The sequence below is a fragment of the Lutra lutra genome, chromosome 11 (genome assembly GCF_902655055.1).
Source record: "Lutra lutra chromosome 11, mLutLut1.2, whole genome shotgun sequence".
In the NCBI taxonomy this organism is placed as follows: Eukaryota; Metazoa; Chordata; class Mammalia; order Carnivora; family Mustelidae; genus Lutra; species Lutra lutra.
This window is the reverse complement of record NC_062288.1, coordinates 23,110,636-23,127,763: the sequence shown is the minus strand read 5'-3', so window position 1 is coordinate 23,127,763 and position 17,128 is coordinate 23,110,636. Positions and strand designations below refer to the sequence as shown.

The 17,128-nt window shown below is 40.2% G+C and overlaps 2 protein-coding genes across 4 annotated transcripts in view; one reads left to right on the top strand and one right to left on the bottom strand.

Annotated features, from left to right (window-relative positions):
* MAGI2 (membrane associated guanylate kinase, WW and PDZ domain containing 2) overlaps window positions 1–17,128 on the top strand; it is a 1,365,890-nt gene that overhangs the window by 978,466 nt on the left and 370,296 nt on the right. The window lies entirely within an intron of this gene.
* LOC125080406 (uncharacterized) lies at window positions 14,520–15,774 on the bottom strand. Its single transcript, XM_047694176.1, is given in 3 exon segments — window positions 14,520–15,626; window positions 15,628–15,654; window positions 15,656–15,774. Coding segments are annotated over 3 exon segments (1,014 nt in total). The 5' UTR covers window positions 15,691–15,774; the 3' UTR covers window positions 14,520–14,674.

Genomic DNA, 17,128 nt, shown 5'->3' with positions numbered 1-17,128 from the left:
TTGAGCTACTTTCAAGTCCTTATCTGCTAATTCTAACATATGGTCATCTTGGGGTCAATTTCTGTTGACTCTTTTTCTCTTGACAATAGATCAAATTTTTTCTGTATGTTTTTCTTTCCCCCATATCAATTTTAAAAATTATATTGTGGGTGGTTGTGTTTTCTTTAAAAGTGATGGGGGGACACCTGGGTGGCTCAGTTGTTAAGCATCTGCCTTCAGCTCAGGTAATGATCCCAGGCTTCTGGGATCAAGACCCACATTGGGCTTCCTGCTCAGTGGGGAGTCTGCTTCTCCCACTCCCCCTGCTTGTGTTACCTCTCTTGCTCTCTCTCTCTCTGTCTAATAAATAACTAAAATTGGATTTTAAAAAGGTGATAAGGGTTTTTTTGTCAGGTAGTTAAGTTACTGGAAGATCACTGGTCCAGTGGTATTTGGCTTTATTTATTTATTTATTTATTTTTAAAATTTTTTATTTTTGATAGAACAGTCTGTTTTGACTTAGAACCCAATTTAAAAATGTTCCCCTTACTTTAAGATATTATTCTTTTTTCTAAGCTGTGGGCTCTTGAGGCTTCAGATAATCTTGAAGGGCAATGGTAGTCCATGAGGTCTCTCTATTCTGAGTTAGAACTACAAAGCCTTCCAACACTATACCTCTGGTATCACTGTTCACTCTTAACCTTGAAGAAGGTGATCTCTGCTAGGCCTTACAGATTCTCACCCTGCATATGAGCAGACCAGTTCTCACAAAAGGACCCCCAGTTAGTACATACACAAATTTTTCCCTCTTCCCACCATTCCTAACTCTACCATGTATAAATTATGTGACCTCAGTGAATATTTCACAAATACATGTGTACACTTTTTTCCACGTATTATTAATTTTGACTGAAATTTTTCTAACATTCCATCCTGATTCAAAACAAAAGAAAAATATTTTTAATTTATTTTAATAAACAATAGCAATAGATAAAAAATGAAATTGTCAACATCTTGAACCCATGTACATTTTTAGCTGTTAAAATTGGCATAAAGAAAACCTAACTGGGAAATAGTTAATGACTTTTGGGGAGAAAAGGAAGTAGAAGAAAACAATAACTAAGTAATAACAGCTGAAATAATACTACTAGAAGTAGGAATCTACTTTGTACATGACTACGTTTTTTAAATAAGAAAGAATTTAGATCAAGTAATCAGTTACTGATGATCACCTATCAAGAATACAGAATTTAGGGATGCCTGGGTGGCTCAGTTGGTTAAGCCGCTGCCTTTGGCTCAGGTCATGATCCCAGGGTCCTGGGATTGAGTCCCGCATCGGGCTCCTTGCTCAGCAGGGAGCCTGCTTCTGCCTGCCTCTCTGCCTGTTTGTGTGTACTCTCTCTCTCTCTCTCTGGCAAATAAATCTTAAAAAAAAAAAAATAGGAATACAGAATTTAGGGTAAAACTGACATTGGTTTTTAACTTAGTTCTACCCGTCCAAGCTGTATGAATTTCAGAAAGTTAATTTCTTTTCACTTTTGTTCTCTTAAACAAGTAACAAAAGATAAAACACAATCTGCCACATGAGTGGATTTTTTTCATGTCTTTATACATTCACTTTGTAGAAATAGGAAATAGAAAATTATCTTGAACACAAAGAAAATAATGAGGTCAGTTAGTAAGTGAAAAAAGAAATTATTCCCAGATTCATGTTGTCACAGAAAGCACTTGTACATAATTAGGTTACTATTGTATTTTGCCTGGTTTTGTAGAAATACATATAGTATCTAAAGTCATGAAGTTTATTACCAAAGGACTTTTTTATTATGGTAAGAACACTTAACTTGAGAGCTACCCTCATAATTTTTTAAGTGTACAGTACAGTATTATAAACTATACACTCTGAAGTTCTATAACATCATCTACATTACAGAGTCATTATGGTAAGTGAAAATATCTATATATATGTATATACATATATATGTATGTATAAGTGAATATGTATGATAAGTGAAAATATCTATATATGTATATACATAATATACACATGCATATACATATATACATGCATATGCATGTATACACATGCGTATATATGTATATGCATGCATATATACATATATATGTATACACAGCAGCTGGTGCAATCAGGAGACTGTGTGGGTTAATTTCTGCTCCACATTGTGTGTAAGACCCTGTGATCTGCAGTTGAAGCTGTGATTTGTTTAAGGCTTTGTCCATGATGAGATTGCGTTCTGTTAGAGACTACCAGAGCTACACACTACTTCTAAGTTGAGGGTCAAATTATAAGTACACTTGTGAAGTACACATTGAAATTGACCCAACATATCTCTTCCTGTTTGAACACCCTTTTTGAAATTTCTTACTTTGGGTCTGTTGGCTTGTTATTTCCCTGCTGACTAGAACTTAGGAAAATATATACATTTAAAATAGCTACTCTAAATTTCCATGAAAGTTTATGAAAATAAGACTTTCTCAAAACTGCTACAGGATGCATCAAGGAAAGTGCTGCTATAAGCCTTGTCTGTATTTTCTATCATTGATGGTTTTTAATATGTGACAGAAAGATTTCTGCAATCCCATGCTAATTCAGGTTTGTTTTGCAAGTAGCCATTTTAAGTAAATCTTTTCAAAGTCCCCTTAGAGGAAAAAAAAATTGTAACATGTCTTTTGGCCACACAGTTACCATTTAATACCTCAAAAATCCAAGTAGTCCATACAAGTATGATTTTTTTTCTCTTATCAAAACGATGCAGCTCTTACCTCAGTAAGCTAAATATGCAACGACATCCAGTGGAATTGACTTTTTTATTATTCTTCCCATCTTTTTTTGCCTGAAAACCCAATCTTGCTGATCTATATCTTGTGTCCAGGGTTTTCTCAAGAGTCCTGCTTATAGATGGGAATCACATCAGCAATCTCCCAGTCCTCTGGCAAGGTGACTGTTTGTAACAACAGTTAACACATTTGGCCAACAGTTCCACAATTTCACCCTTGAGTTCCTTCAAAACTCTTGGGTGAATGCCATCTGGCCCCAGTGATTTATTTATGTCCAATTTGTCAACTAGACTTGGTAACTTATGTACTCCTCACCTTTTGATCTATTACCTCTAACTTGTATAATTCCAACTTCCCTTCTTTCTCTCTTATTTCTATTTTATTAGATCTTTTTTATTGCTCAAAATATCATCATGCTAAAATAAGCTTCCCTATTTCAAGAGCTTTGCTTAAAATACTATATAGAGTCATATTTCATTTTTGTTACTTAAATTGCATGGCCAAGCAAAGTATTTCATTTTCGTTATTCAAGTTACTTGGCCAGGGTATGAACAGCACTTCTAGATAAAATTTTGGTACAAGTCATAATTAGAATTCAGCCATCAGATTGAAAGAATGGAAGGAGTAAGTGTCATCTAGTCTATCTTTATATTATAACAAGCATTCCCAGAGAGTAGGAGTCAATGAAATAGGACTTCTGTCAATATGACCTTTGCTAGGAAAGGCAAAAATTCTCTTTTCAACTGATCCCAACTCATTCAAGGTTGAGTTAAACAATTCAGATGAGTATGCAGTTTATCTCCCAGTATGGTTTAATGCTTTACTTTGAATGGAGTACTCCTAAAAAAAGGCTGGGTATATACTTAAACTTTATAATTTTCTTTCTCAAGAAAACAGGTTTTTGTTGTAGTCATTGTTGTTGTTCTGATGCCCCTTGTATTTTAAAAATTTACATATTTTCTATTTGAAACACTCCCCAAATTTTTTTAGTTCATGGAGTAATTCTTTACTTCTTGTTCCTCACTTCCTGCCAAGAACCATTGGTGTGTACTGTTTGGTAATTGCCACTGTTTAGCCCTCTGAAGGGCCTTTATTCAAGTGTTAGATTTAGTGATTCTAGTTACTGTTGTTCTGGTAGCAATAAAAAGGCAAATGATGAGCAGGCTTTCAACAAACAGTTCTTTATTGGGGCCCAAACTATCCTGGACTAACTCCACCCTAAATCGTTGTGGCATACAACTATAGAAACTCAAAAAGGTCTGAATAATAACAGGAACTCCAAAGTAACAAAACAGCTAGTGTACCCTAGTGTCCTCCGGCATCACCATCCACTGAAGACAAATTAGGTCACTTTAACATTAATGCCTGCTTATGCAAGGCTCTGTCTGATCAGAAGGACCTTGACCCCTTTTTTGAGGCCTTCCCACAAGTGTTTTTGGGACACTATAAACAGTGTGGTCTGTTAGTCCCCATTCAAGCTCAGCCTACTTTTCCCTGTAATACTTGGGTGTCCCATTGTCAATGTCCTCTACTCAGAAAGTTGCTGGGGCCAGCCTCACCACAGCCTTTTCTGACAGTGTTTATCACAGTGCTAATTGATGCACCCAGGGTGCTCTTTCCCAAAGCTGCCAGTCTCCCAGACATTAATATATAATTAATTCTCCAGAAAGGTTGGGGGAAAAAAAAAAAGGGTTAGATCTCCTAGAACTTCTTTAAAAAAAAAGCAGCATTGCTCAATCCCAGACTCAATTCCAGAGAGTGACATCCTTCCTAAAATCAGCTCTCTCAGCTTTTCTTCTTAACTCTTCTCTCTTTAATGGCTTTAAACCAGATGAAATATTTGGATGGGTGTAGTTGCCAAGATGTTACTACCATTCGATTTTCATTGTCCTCGTTAGTCTTGTGTCTCCTTACATACACACAAACATAAGCATATAGCAATTAACCAGAGAGCACAGTCCAGAAGATTTCCAGAATGGTTACCCAAGCAGTTCTAAAATCACCCTAGCCCCTAGTATGGCCTCAGCAAGGACATCCTTCCTTATTACCATTAATCCAAAGGGGAACCTTGGTGAACACAGTATTCCTCTTTGGATTAATAGGAAGAGTTTATTCTTGCTAAAACTTTCATAAATGCTAGGAATGATCTGGCATCCCTTTAAGAATTATAGGGTGGTTGGGGCGCCTGTGTGGCTCAGTTGGTTAAGTGTCTGCCTTTGTCTCAGGTCATGGTCCTGGAGTCCTGGCATTGAGTCCCACATCGGGCTCCCTGCTCAGTTGGAAGTCTGCTTCTCCCTCTGCCCCTCAGCTCTTGTGCTGTCTCTCACTCTCTCTCAAATAAATAAGTAAAACCTTATTTAAAAAAAAAAAAAAAAGGATGTTTTCAAGACACTGGAACTTGGATTTTCAAAATGCAGATGGATATTCAGAAGCATTGCTTGTGCATTAATTCACCTTCTAGAAATTTTAGGCTGATCAGTATTTATTGAAATTATGTGCAGCCTAATTTACTATCTGTAATGAATTTTCTAATTGCTAGGCAACTTACCATCTTTTGAGAGAGACAGAGGGTACTCTTTTCTGACCTCCTGCTAATTACAGTATTCAAACCTTACTTGCTGTTTGTCAGCAAAGATAAAAGTGATACCATTACCTTAACTACTATTAGTCCTACTCCCTCCCCCTATTACTACTATTTTCATTTCTTTTCATTTACCATGTACCAGGCTTTATGCTAAACATAGCCCATTATAGCATCTCATTAAACCCCCCCAACAACATTTTGAAATAGGTTATGTTTTCACTTTCCAGATGAGAATACCAAAACTCACTGTACCATCAAATTTAACTTCCCTAATGAGCCAGCTTCCCTAAAGAGAGTGTTAAAAAACAAAATCAACAAACAAAAATCAACTGAGTAAATTTGACTTTAGTAAATAGTCTAACACATAGAGGGCAGCTCCAAGGACTTGTACAAAATGGAAAGTTTTTATAGGAGGGTGGGAGAAGAAAGTTATTACAAGAGAAAAAGATTGTTTGAAGCAAGGTCGCTTTCCCACAGAGGAAAGAGCAGGTAATCTTGTCATTCAGATGACCTCATCTTCCTTTGGGAATAAAGAGGACCCATATGGCCAGTTTCTTCATTGGCAGAAAAATCCTGACTGCCAGTTAAGACTGTTTTTGGAAGAGGTTGAAACCATAACTAGATTAGGTGTTAAGCTCCAGTGTGGGGGCTAGGCCTAAGTGACACCATTTAGGCCCGTGGTTTTATTTTTAACAAGGGAGATTGGTTTACATAGCACCATCTCATTTTGTACCATCAAGTAGGATAGCCAGGAACAACATGTGACTATTTATATTTAAACTAATTTAAATGGCATTAAAATTCATTTTCTCAGTTAAACTCCTGTATTTCACATGCCTAGTAACTGAGTTTTAGTGGCACCATATTGGACAATACAGATTATAGAAAATTTTTTCATCATAGAAAGTTCTATCAAACATGGGGCACTTGGGTGGCTCAGTGGGTTAAGCCTCTGCCGTTGGCTCAGGTCATGATCTCAGGGTCCTGGGATCGAGCCCCGCATCAGGCTCTCTGCTCAGCAGGGAACCTGCTTCCCTTCCTCTCTCTCTCTGCCGGCCTCTCTGCCTACTCTCTGTGTCAAATAGATAAATAAAATCTTAAAAAAAAAAAGTTCTATCAAACAATGATCATTGTCTTCATCATTGCCCAAATTGTTCTTTTATCAGTGAAAAGCATCAGTGTGTTGACCTTCACCTTCATCTTCTCTGCCTTCTGGCATCCTTCTGTTTTACTGTCTAATCCCAGCAAATGTTAACATTATTTTATCTGCTTGTGCGTAGATCTTCCTTTGATCGATTTCATAATGTATTTGGTTATTGCTTAGCAAAAAAATACAGAATTGCAGTCATTCTTCAATTATGAATATTTGCTTCACTAGTATCCAGCTTATGCTTTGCTCTTCTATTGCCATTTCTTTCTGCGTTGGCAATAAATTTTGTTTCAGGATGAATCATAGTATAATCTTTTGGAAGACATTTTATTTTTTTTTTTTAAGATTTTATTTATTTATTTGACAGATAGAGATCACAAGTAGGCAGAGAGGCAGGCAGAGAGAGAGGAGGAAGCAGGCTCCCTGCTGAGCAGAGAGCCCGATTCGCAGCTCGATCCCAGGACCCTGGGATCACGACCTGAGCCGAAGGCAGAGGCTTTAACCCACTGAGCCACCCAGGTGCCCCTTGGAAGACATTTTAAACAGCAGTTGAGCTCATTGTGTGTTACACCAACTATGCCCCTAACTCAACGGTCCTCAAACACACAATAGTGACAACTGCTGCCAGGATGACTGTGATTAAAACTTGCCATAAATGGTGAAACACATCCCAAATTCAGAGCTTTCAAGTATGAAAATAAAAGTTCATGTTAGAATTTATAAAAAGTTAAAGCTGCAAATCTACACTCTACTGAAGTCTTTGTAAGTATAGACAATTTATCCAATCTCTTCAAACTTGTTTCCTAATCAATAGAACAAGCACAATAATGCCTGCCCCACAGGATGATTGTGTCATCCAAATGTAATAATACCTGTAAGTGACTTAGCACTTATCAAGCACCTACTAGGTACAAGGTTAAGTTTGCTGTAATTTGGAAATATGCATGAATAAGATTTCGTTTTTGTTCTTTAAAAACTCACAGCCTGTGGGGGCACTTGAGTGGCTTAGTGGGTGCGTTAAGCATCTGCCTTTGGCTCAGGTCATGATCTCAGGATCCTGGGGTCCAGCCCCAAATTGGGCTCCCTATTCAGCACCAAATCTGTTTCTCCCTTTCATTAGCCCCTCCCCCAGCTTCTGTGCACACACGCTTTCTCTCTCTCTCTCTCTTTCTCTCTCTCTGTGTCAAATAAATAAAATCTTTAAAAAAAAAAAAAAAACCAAACTCTCACAGTCTAGGGGGTTCCTGGGTGGCTCAGTTGGTTGAGTGTCCTACTCTTGATTTCACCTTAGGTCATGATATCAGGGTTGCGAGATCAAGCCTCGCATTGGTGTCGTGGTCTGCATAGAGTCGGCTTGAGTTTCTCTCTCTCCATCTCTCTCTGCCCTCCCTCATTGCTCTCTCTAAATAAATAAATAAATAAAATAAATAAATAAATAAATAAATAAATAAATAAATAATTTTTTTAAAAAATCACAATCTAGAATGGGAAACAAACATGAAAATAAACAATATACTATAGAATAATAAATATAATGGTGACTAAGTGAAAGGCTGGAGGTGTATGGCACTAGGAAAGACGGACTGATAAACTTGCAGAGATGGAGATGAAGGTGGGAAGCTTCCAGAGAGGTCTGTGAATGTGAATCCCTTCCCTCCTTCAACCATGAGTGATGTCTCAGAGCAGAAGCAATGAATGTTTTTGTTATGAAATTTGTTCATTTTCATGGCTTGTCGAGAACAAGAATGGGTCATTTCAGGAGTCTTAGTTTGCTTCAGAATAACAGTCTTTCAGTATATTAGTCTCTGGAAATGAAATGATGAATAGCAAAACCTAGGCTCTGTCCTGTCCCCAAAGCAGCTATATTTAGTAACTTACTTAGAATAATAGAGAATAGATTTATACTTCCTGATCTTATCACTTTCTTTTATTAAGGTTTTATCTTTTATTGCAAGAGAAATAAGAATGTATTGGTAGATTTTCAGTGACCACCATTCATTGATAGCTATAAATAGCTATCAATGAATGGTGGTCACTGAAAATCTATATATATATGTGTGTGTATACACTTATATATATATAATCCTTTTTTAATCCTTACAAGATTAAAGTTATTTTAGGAGGCAAAAATAAAAACCAACTTAGAAATGCCCTTCTAAACCATACCTAATATAACTTAAGAACCTTATAGAGAATAAATCACTCTTCTTAGTCATAGCAAGTCCTAGGATAAAATGATTTAAATAATTTATATAGCATTGGCTCAGTCATTAATTGTCTGCCTTCGGCTCAGGTCATGATCCCAGGGTCCTGGGATCAAGCCCTGCATAGGGCTCCGTGCTCGGTGGGAAGCCTGCTTCTCCCTGTCCCACTCCCCCTGCTGGTGTTCCCTCTCTCACTGTCTCTCTCTCTGTCAAATAAATCAATAAAAACCCTTTTTAAAAAAATAATTTATATAGCGTTTGAAGCATTTAATTAAATTAAAAGTGACAATATTTATTTCAAATTGTGTGTGTAACATAAACAAGTATTTAATAGATTATCTCTAATGCAGAATTCTTCTTCTGTAATGGATTCCCTCTACATTCTTGGTCTCATTCCCGGCTTATCACGTCAGTGCCTCTTGCTCACCAATCTTTCCACACCCCCACCTCATGTCATTGTGGGTGGAATCTTTTGCATCTTTCCTTCAGAATTCCAGCAGCTAACCTTCGTTTTACCATCATATCCCCTTCACTTCAGACCATGTTACATCTTGTCAACAATTGCCTCAGTGTTGTTACCACAGACATTTCTTTGCCTTCCCATGCTGGCCCATTCCTGCATCTAGTAGCTGACATCCACACTCAAGTCTCACCCAGTTTGCAGACTTCCACTCTCATCTCTTCTGTTCCTGAGGGCCCAGAGCTGCCCCCAGCATCCACTCCAGTCAGTAACTCTCCCTCCCAGAAACCCCTACCCAGCTTGGAGACTTGATGTCTCATCAGCACACAAAGGATTGGATCCTGTCCCAGCTCCAAAAGCAGCAACAGTGAAACTTTAAAAGCTAACAACATTTAAACCTCACTCTATCATCATGAGAGTAACTGGAGCTCATGCTCTAAGTCTTACAGAATGTCTGGTTAAATGTTTACAGGCGTTTAAGACCATTACTACCACCACTGACATATCTACTTGCTCCTCTTTCTGGGGCTGAGGATGTCTTCTTTATGGTACCTGGTGCTGCTTTGGGACTCCTTGAGCCATTTGCCAGAAATACTTCTTTCCATTTTATACTTTAGAGTCAGAAAATGGGAGCAGAGGAAATATATTTCATGCCAAATTACATAGTATTTTTCTTCGATAGAACTAGCCTTTTTATTTTGAACCTGGGCATTATATTTTAGCATCTAGTACCTACATCCAGCACACACAGAAAGAATGTTCTTAAAACGTCTTTGCTTAGCATGTTCTGCATTCAGAGCTAGTATAATAATGTCCTTATTTCCTTTTTCAATATCTTATAAGTCTTTTGAACGGCAGTCTACCTGTTTTTGAAGACTGCACCCTGTTCCAGAGCTTTCTCTCTGACTCCAGTGCTCCACCCAGCAGCCCAGTGTAGCACATTTAGATGGAATTAAGGTCACTGAGAATTTTTACGGTTCTATAGATCATGAGATCCCCTGCTTAGTACACAATTAATTAACGGCATGAAGGTATAATTTAATCTTATTCTGGTTTATTATTAGCTGAAAACTAGAGGAAGGTGAGGCACAGGCTTTATATGAAGCCTTAAAATAATTTCTAGCTGTGTATAAATAAAGACACTCAACAATTTTTAAAAGATTGGTGGGAAGTTTCATGATTTCCTAAGTTTGAAATCTGTTACTGTTTAGCTCCATCCCCGTGTCACTTAGGCTAAATCAGGGCATGCAGTTTTCAGGTAACAGAATCCATGAAACCTCACTATTTACATGTCTAAAATTGGGGCACCTGGGTGGCTCAGTGGGTTAAACCTCTGCTTTTGGCTTAGGTCATGGTCTCATGGTCTCAGGGTCCTGGGATTGAGCCCCATATTGGGCTCTCTGCTCAGTGGGGAGCCTGCTTCCCCCTCTCTGTCTGCCTACCTCTCTGCCTACTTGTGATCTCGTCTCTCTCTCTGTCAAATAAATAAATTCTTTTAAAAAAATGCATAAATGTCTAAAATAATTATAAGTTGGAATTTCTGAGTAGATATCTTACCAACTCCTAATATTTACCTGTTTTGTGTATTTTGCACTTGAGTGCTATTGAAAGCATGTTTAAACATGAGTTCTAAACAATTGTTAAACCTACTTAACCTTTTGTTCTGAAGCCAGATGCAGGTCACTTACTTGCCAAACTTGAAGGTGCAAGGCTGCCCCAATTCCACAAACAGCAAGGAGAATGTATTTCTGTCTCTTCTCTGCTAAAGGGAGAGGTGTGTGCATGTGTGCGTTGTGAACATGCCCACAGGCATTATATGATATGAGTGAACAGATGCCTGTGTGTGTGTTTTCTGGGGGAAAAAAACCCAAAACTTGGTTTATTTCAGTTGCTCCTTCCTTTAGTCTTTCAAAATTAGAAGTTAATGGACTTTTTCTGTTAATAAAAGTAATATATACTTTATTTAGACTTTGGAAAATAAGGGCAAAGATTAAAATTAAACTCAACCACACTTTTAATCAAAGAAAACTACTCTTAAATTTTAGAATATTTCCTTCCAATCTTTTCTGTGGGTAAAGTTTTTGGTGTCTGTGTTAAACAAAATTAGATAATTATTCTGGGTATGCTGTTTGATACTCTGCTTTTTTTAACATAATAATAATATGTTTATTAAACATATTAAACATATAATATTAACATAGTAAACATATTAAACGTATAATGTTAACATATTAAACATATAATAATATGTTTACATATTATATCTTATTCCTTTCTACCTTACCACTAAATGTAATTTGAATCATATTTTATCTTACTCAATTTAACCATTCCCTTATTTGTGGGTATTTATGTGGTGTCCAAGTAATTAAAATTAATGCTTCACTCTGGGGCATCAGTATTTTGACACATCAGTTGCCTTCCAGGAGTGGAATACTTAAGATGCCCCAGTTTGCATCTTGGGGAAATGCCTCAGAATTATTTGTGTAGCTTCTTACTGAAAGTTTATAATGGCTAGAATATGTTCCCATTGATTTTACTTTTTTTTTTTTAATTCATGTTAAAAAAGATTGCTTTAATAATGATAAGGTACTCTACTAAAAAAGTTACAAGTGTTAAAAAAAAAAAGTTGTAAGTGTCGTATGTATGTCAGATACATAGTGATCTTCTAATGACCAACACATGGGAATACAGTTGCTCTGCTGAATCCTCATTAATAAATTTGTATGAAAGGAAGTTGCTAAAGGACTACAGGGGACTTTAGATGACCAAGATAACGGCTCTTGTCAAAAGCATGGTCAAGATTTACATGCACATCTCCAGTGATTCCCACTGACTTTAAAAAGTGCTGTATAAATTCAGTCTTCAGAGTAGCCAATCTTCGGCTGTGTCTAACACAGATTAGTCTTCAACTTCTGCACTCTTGCTTTCTCTCCACATCCCACTGAAACATTTACAAAGTTATCAGTGACTTTCTGGAATCACAACATGCAAACTTTTCCCCTCTCCCTTGCCCTGTGTGTCACATGTGACAATGTGGATCTTGGGACAAACACTGTTACTTGAGAACGCCTCAGGACATTTTCTCCTGGTGTTCTTCCTCCCTCTGTAGGCTCATCTTATTTTGCCAGTTCCCACCTCCCTTGCCCTCTCTTTGAAGCTACATATTCCCTTCAAGGCATTCCCGGCCCCTCCCATTGCCTCAGCTGCCCCTTCTACAAAGACTTTCAAATTTATGTTTCCAGAGAAAAATTATTGTTGAATTTCAGAATCATACTTCCAGCTCATTAGACATTTTCCCTGATGGCATCTCAAATAAAGGTAGAGCCAGACTTACTCTCTTCACTTTACTTCCCCCAAACCTCTAATGCCCCTCTAATTCTGTGGTGATTGAATAATGTTCTAAATGCAGGTCTGCGTATCTGTGAACTATGGGTGAGTCTGCATAATTTCAGACACCATTTTCTTCCACTAGTGGCTTGAATCTTTTGTCAGATGCAGTTGACCTAAATTATATATCAGCCCAGTGTTATTTGTTGGGACATGTAAATTGGTCCTTACACAGATGCGAGTCCTAAAATGTTTAAGTGCTGAACCTGGAAAGGACCTTTAAAAAACCGTCTAGTCCAATTTTTCTCATTTCATGGATGAAACCTTTTTTTTTTTTTTTCTTCAAAATCATCCAGCTACCTGGTGGCAGTCTGGCATGGGAAGAGATGTGCTCTGACCCAGAAAACATGACTTTTTCTGTAAATCCTGCCCCCCACTCAGTGCAGAATAACATTATTGAGATATTAAAATGTTGTTACTGGTTGAGGTGGTCTTCAGTCTCTCTAAGAAAATGGAAAGTGGAGATGGTGGTTCGCAACTTTAGAAAACATTTATAGGCTCATAGTTTAGGCTTTAGAAATTGAAAACTTCTGGGGCACCTGGGTGGCTCAGTGGGTTAAGCCTCTGCCTTCAGCTCAGGTCATGATCTCAGGGTCCTGGGATCGAGCCCCGCATCGGGCTCTTTGCTCAGCGGAGAGCCTGCTTCCCCTCCTCTCTCTGCCTGCCTCTCTGCCTCCTTGTGATCTCTCTCTCTTTGTCAAATAAATAAATAAAATCTTTAAAAAAAAAAAAAGAAGAAGAAATTGAAAACTTCTGAACCATCAGGAGAAACATGGAGCTAAAGTTCACACTTGTTGTATTTCTGCAAATTGGACTTCTTCTAAAACAATTTTGGTTTAAAAGCTTGAAAACAATGTTTTCTCTCTCAGATAAACTGTTCTCAAATATTGTAGAATTGCTCTTTTGGAGAGTACACCTTCGATGGTTCCCAGGTGCCTATGATATGAGGTTGAGGCTCCCAGTCCCATGCAAAACACCTCCCATCCACCGTGATCTGCCTTTGCGGGTTCAACTTTTGTTTACACCCCTGCTTCCCTCACATTGGGAGCCTATTCCACTCACATTAAGTGCTTTGTCATTCCCCAGCATAGCATTTCACACCCCACTAATGCTTGTCATGCTATTTCCTTTATTTTAAATCCCCTTCCTTCCCATTCCTGTCCCTCCTCCCAGATAGCCAAACTCCAGCTCATTCTGTGTGCTGTAGCTGCAGTGTCACCCATAACTTCCCCTGTGACACCTCCAGATTGCTCCAGACAAGAGGAATCCCTTCCTCCTATGATCTCCGGGCACCCTGACCGTTGCTGTCAACTTTGTTAAGACAGTTGTTGGACTGTCTCTCTACTCAGGGTATACCTGGACCGTAGGCTGTTAAACCATTTCAGGGAGGAGCTGTTGGGTCTTCTTTTCCCTTGCAGCTCTGGCACCTAGGGAAATCTAACCCCTAACCCTTTTCAAAGAAAGATTGTTCAAGGAATGCAGAAATGGCACCTCCACTGAATATACAAAGTTTATTTTATCAATGCATAAAAGAGTGTCCTTCTTAGATACCACTTAGTTTAGATCCAATGATTTTGTAGACTTAAAGGTGATAAATGTAGTGTTTTCTCAAAGTGACTTAAGTCAGACTTGATGATGACTACTTGATTTAAGATTTTATTATGAAATAAAAAATAGTCCCAAAGACCTAGGATCGAAGCTTATATTATAATTTTAAAAATACAAAATTATAATTTGCAGCCCAGTGTAATGATAAAGGTGTCTAGAGTGTCTGGTCCTACCTGGAATATTAGCTCCTTTCTCCTGCTCATTTACGTAAAGTCAAGAATCACGGCTTGTTGGCTGTGTATAATTGTATACAAAAGCTTTGTACATGATATCTTAAGAACTGTTTCTATTATAGGACTATTAAATGGCCAGAATACATTTAAATTCATCCATATTCTAATTTATTTCAGGTAAAGCCCCACAGGAATGGTTAACATAGCATCAGTTAAATAATGGGGGGGGGAATCTAAACTAAAAGGAGCAATGGGTATGGCTTAAGGGGTAAGCACAGTAGCTTTTGTGCTCTGGTTGCAAGTTTTGGTGGCTGCCGGGAAATGTAATCAGACTTGCAGGGGACCCGAGGTCTTAGAGTCTGGCCAGTGCACACTTGCTCCCTTCTTGGGCTTCTTGGGTTTCAGGGGAGCCTTTGGCCCTTGAGGGTATTTGGAGGCTGTGCATGGAACAGCAGGAGCAGGAGGCCCCCTGGAGATAGGCTGGACCTTGGGTCCAGAGTTGGCCAGCTTCTGCCTGAGGCAATATTTTTCTTCTTTCAGGCGTTGGAACTCTCTCTCTGCCCACAGAACAGCCTTCTGGCTCTCCTCAATTCTTTTTTCAAACAGGAGGTGCTCCCGGTCACGCAAGGAGGAAATGTTTAGCCACTCTCCAGACAGGTCGTTGGCCATCTGCCTGTAGAGGCATAAGTTCCAGTGGGCAGCATCCGCCTTCCTGCGCGCCTTGGCAAGTTCGTTCTTCACTTGTAGGCAGCGTGCCTTCTCCTCCATCATCTTCCTCTCCAGGTGTTCAATGTGCTCCTCGCACAGCTTAGGCTCTGCCTCGAGCTTCAGGCGCAACTTCTGAATCTCATGTTCCAGGAGGGTGTTTCGAAGGTGAAAAGATCCTTGCTCGGCTTGCTGGATTGTTGTTTTTCTTGGGAGCTCTTCATTCCTCTGATGTTCCTTCTTCAGTGCCCTGGAGGGCTTTCCTTTGTTTGTGGGGCTCCCATCTGAGGGCACATGGTCAGTGGAGGAGCCAGTCTCCATCTCCCTCCTTGAGCCCCCAACTTCCAGAAGATGTCTAATGAGCTCTAACAGATGCATCACCTTCAGGAGCATCTGGCTTAAGGTGTGGTGTTGGCTCTGGCCCTCACCGGTGGCCCGCCGCCGCACTCCTCCATCAGGAAGCTCTGGCCTGCCTGCCTCCCCGGCCTCCTCCTGCCCTCGCTGTGCACAACTGCCAATGTCCTGAACCAGCGGGTCTGCACGTCCCTGCAGATCAGGGCTGTCCTTGAAGCCTTCTGGTATTTTCCTCGCAGGGGGTTCTCCATCTTCCTGTGATGCACCAGATATGGGATTTTCATCAGTCAGCTGGGGAGGGCTCTTCAACAGCCTTTCCCGAACTCCCTTCAGCAGTTGCATAGCATTTTGCAATGAAAAGTACCTGACATCTTTATTCAGGGCAGCCAGAGCAAGGATCTGTAATGGGAGAGGACTGGCCTTCTGCTCAGATGATGTGACAGCTCCACAGGCTTGTGCCTCCGGTTCTGTCTTCTCTATACCTTTTCCAGACACTTCGTTCTGGACACACTGCCCCTTTGGTCTTCTCCTTACTACGAACACCACCACTGCAGTGCACACCAGGATCTCCCAGCGAAGCCCAGAGACTCGTGGCACATGTGGCAAACGTTCGTATATCACCAGACCAGCAGCCCACAGCTGCTCCAGGACAGCCCACAGCTGCTCCAGAACTGTGTGGGGAGACATTTTGATGGCCACCAGCTGGCTCCAAAGAGCCTTGTGGCTTTGTCTCCGCTCACCAGTGTCCTATGGGCCACTAGTAACTGCTTGGAACCCCTATGAGGGTTCCGTCTCCAACGCAAACCAGCGCCTGGCCACAAGAGCTGACAGTAGTTGGGGTGGGGGAGGTGCACCTGAGTCTCCAATGCAAACCAGCGCCTGGCAACAGGAGCTGAAAATAGTTGGGGTGGGGAGGGGCGCCTGGGTGGCTCAGAGGGTCAAGCCTCTGCCCTTGGCTCAGGCTACGGTCCCAGGGTCCCGGGATCAAGCCCCACACCGAGCTCTCCGCTCAGTGGGGAGCCCGCCTCTCCCTACCCCCAGCCCTGTCCACCACTTTGCCTACCCATGATCTATCTCTGTCAAATAAACAAACAAAATCCGCCCCCCAAAAAAATAGTTGGGGTGGGGGAGGGGTACCTGAGTTCTAGCAGACCCAACTCTTCCTCTGTTCATGGCATGGACAGAAAGGGAGACTGACTACTTACACAGTGCGTGGGGTAAATAAATGGGCAGTCTGGAGCTGGGGCTACCATCAACCCACCTGATAGCTAGAGGGTCATAGCAGGGCGATGCCATTTTCTTCCTCTGCATGTGTGTTAGGCACAGGGGGACCCACCCCTGCATGAGGCTCATCCCCACCCCTCATTCACAGAAGCCTCGTCCCAGAGATCTCCTCCCTCTGAAGCTCCCTTCTGTCTTTGTCTTTTGTTGGTGTGGGAGAGGTGGGGTGCAGCAGCACCAGACTGAACGGTGTCCCCATAGGTACGCACCAAGACAGTAGGCTTTCAGTTGTAACAACACACAAGAAAGAAAAAAAAAAAGAGGCAGGGTCTGAGATTTTCGTGGATGCTCAGTAGAGCCTGTTCTCCTCTTTAAATCCGTGTCTTCTCGGAAGCAGGTGAATCTTTGTGGAGGTTTTCCTTCACCCTGAAGAAATTTTTTTATAGTTTTTGCATGGCAGGTATATCGGTAACAAAGCCCTCAATTTTTGATCTATGAGAG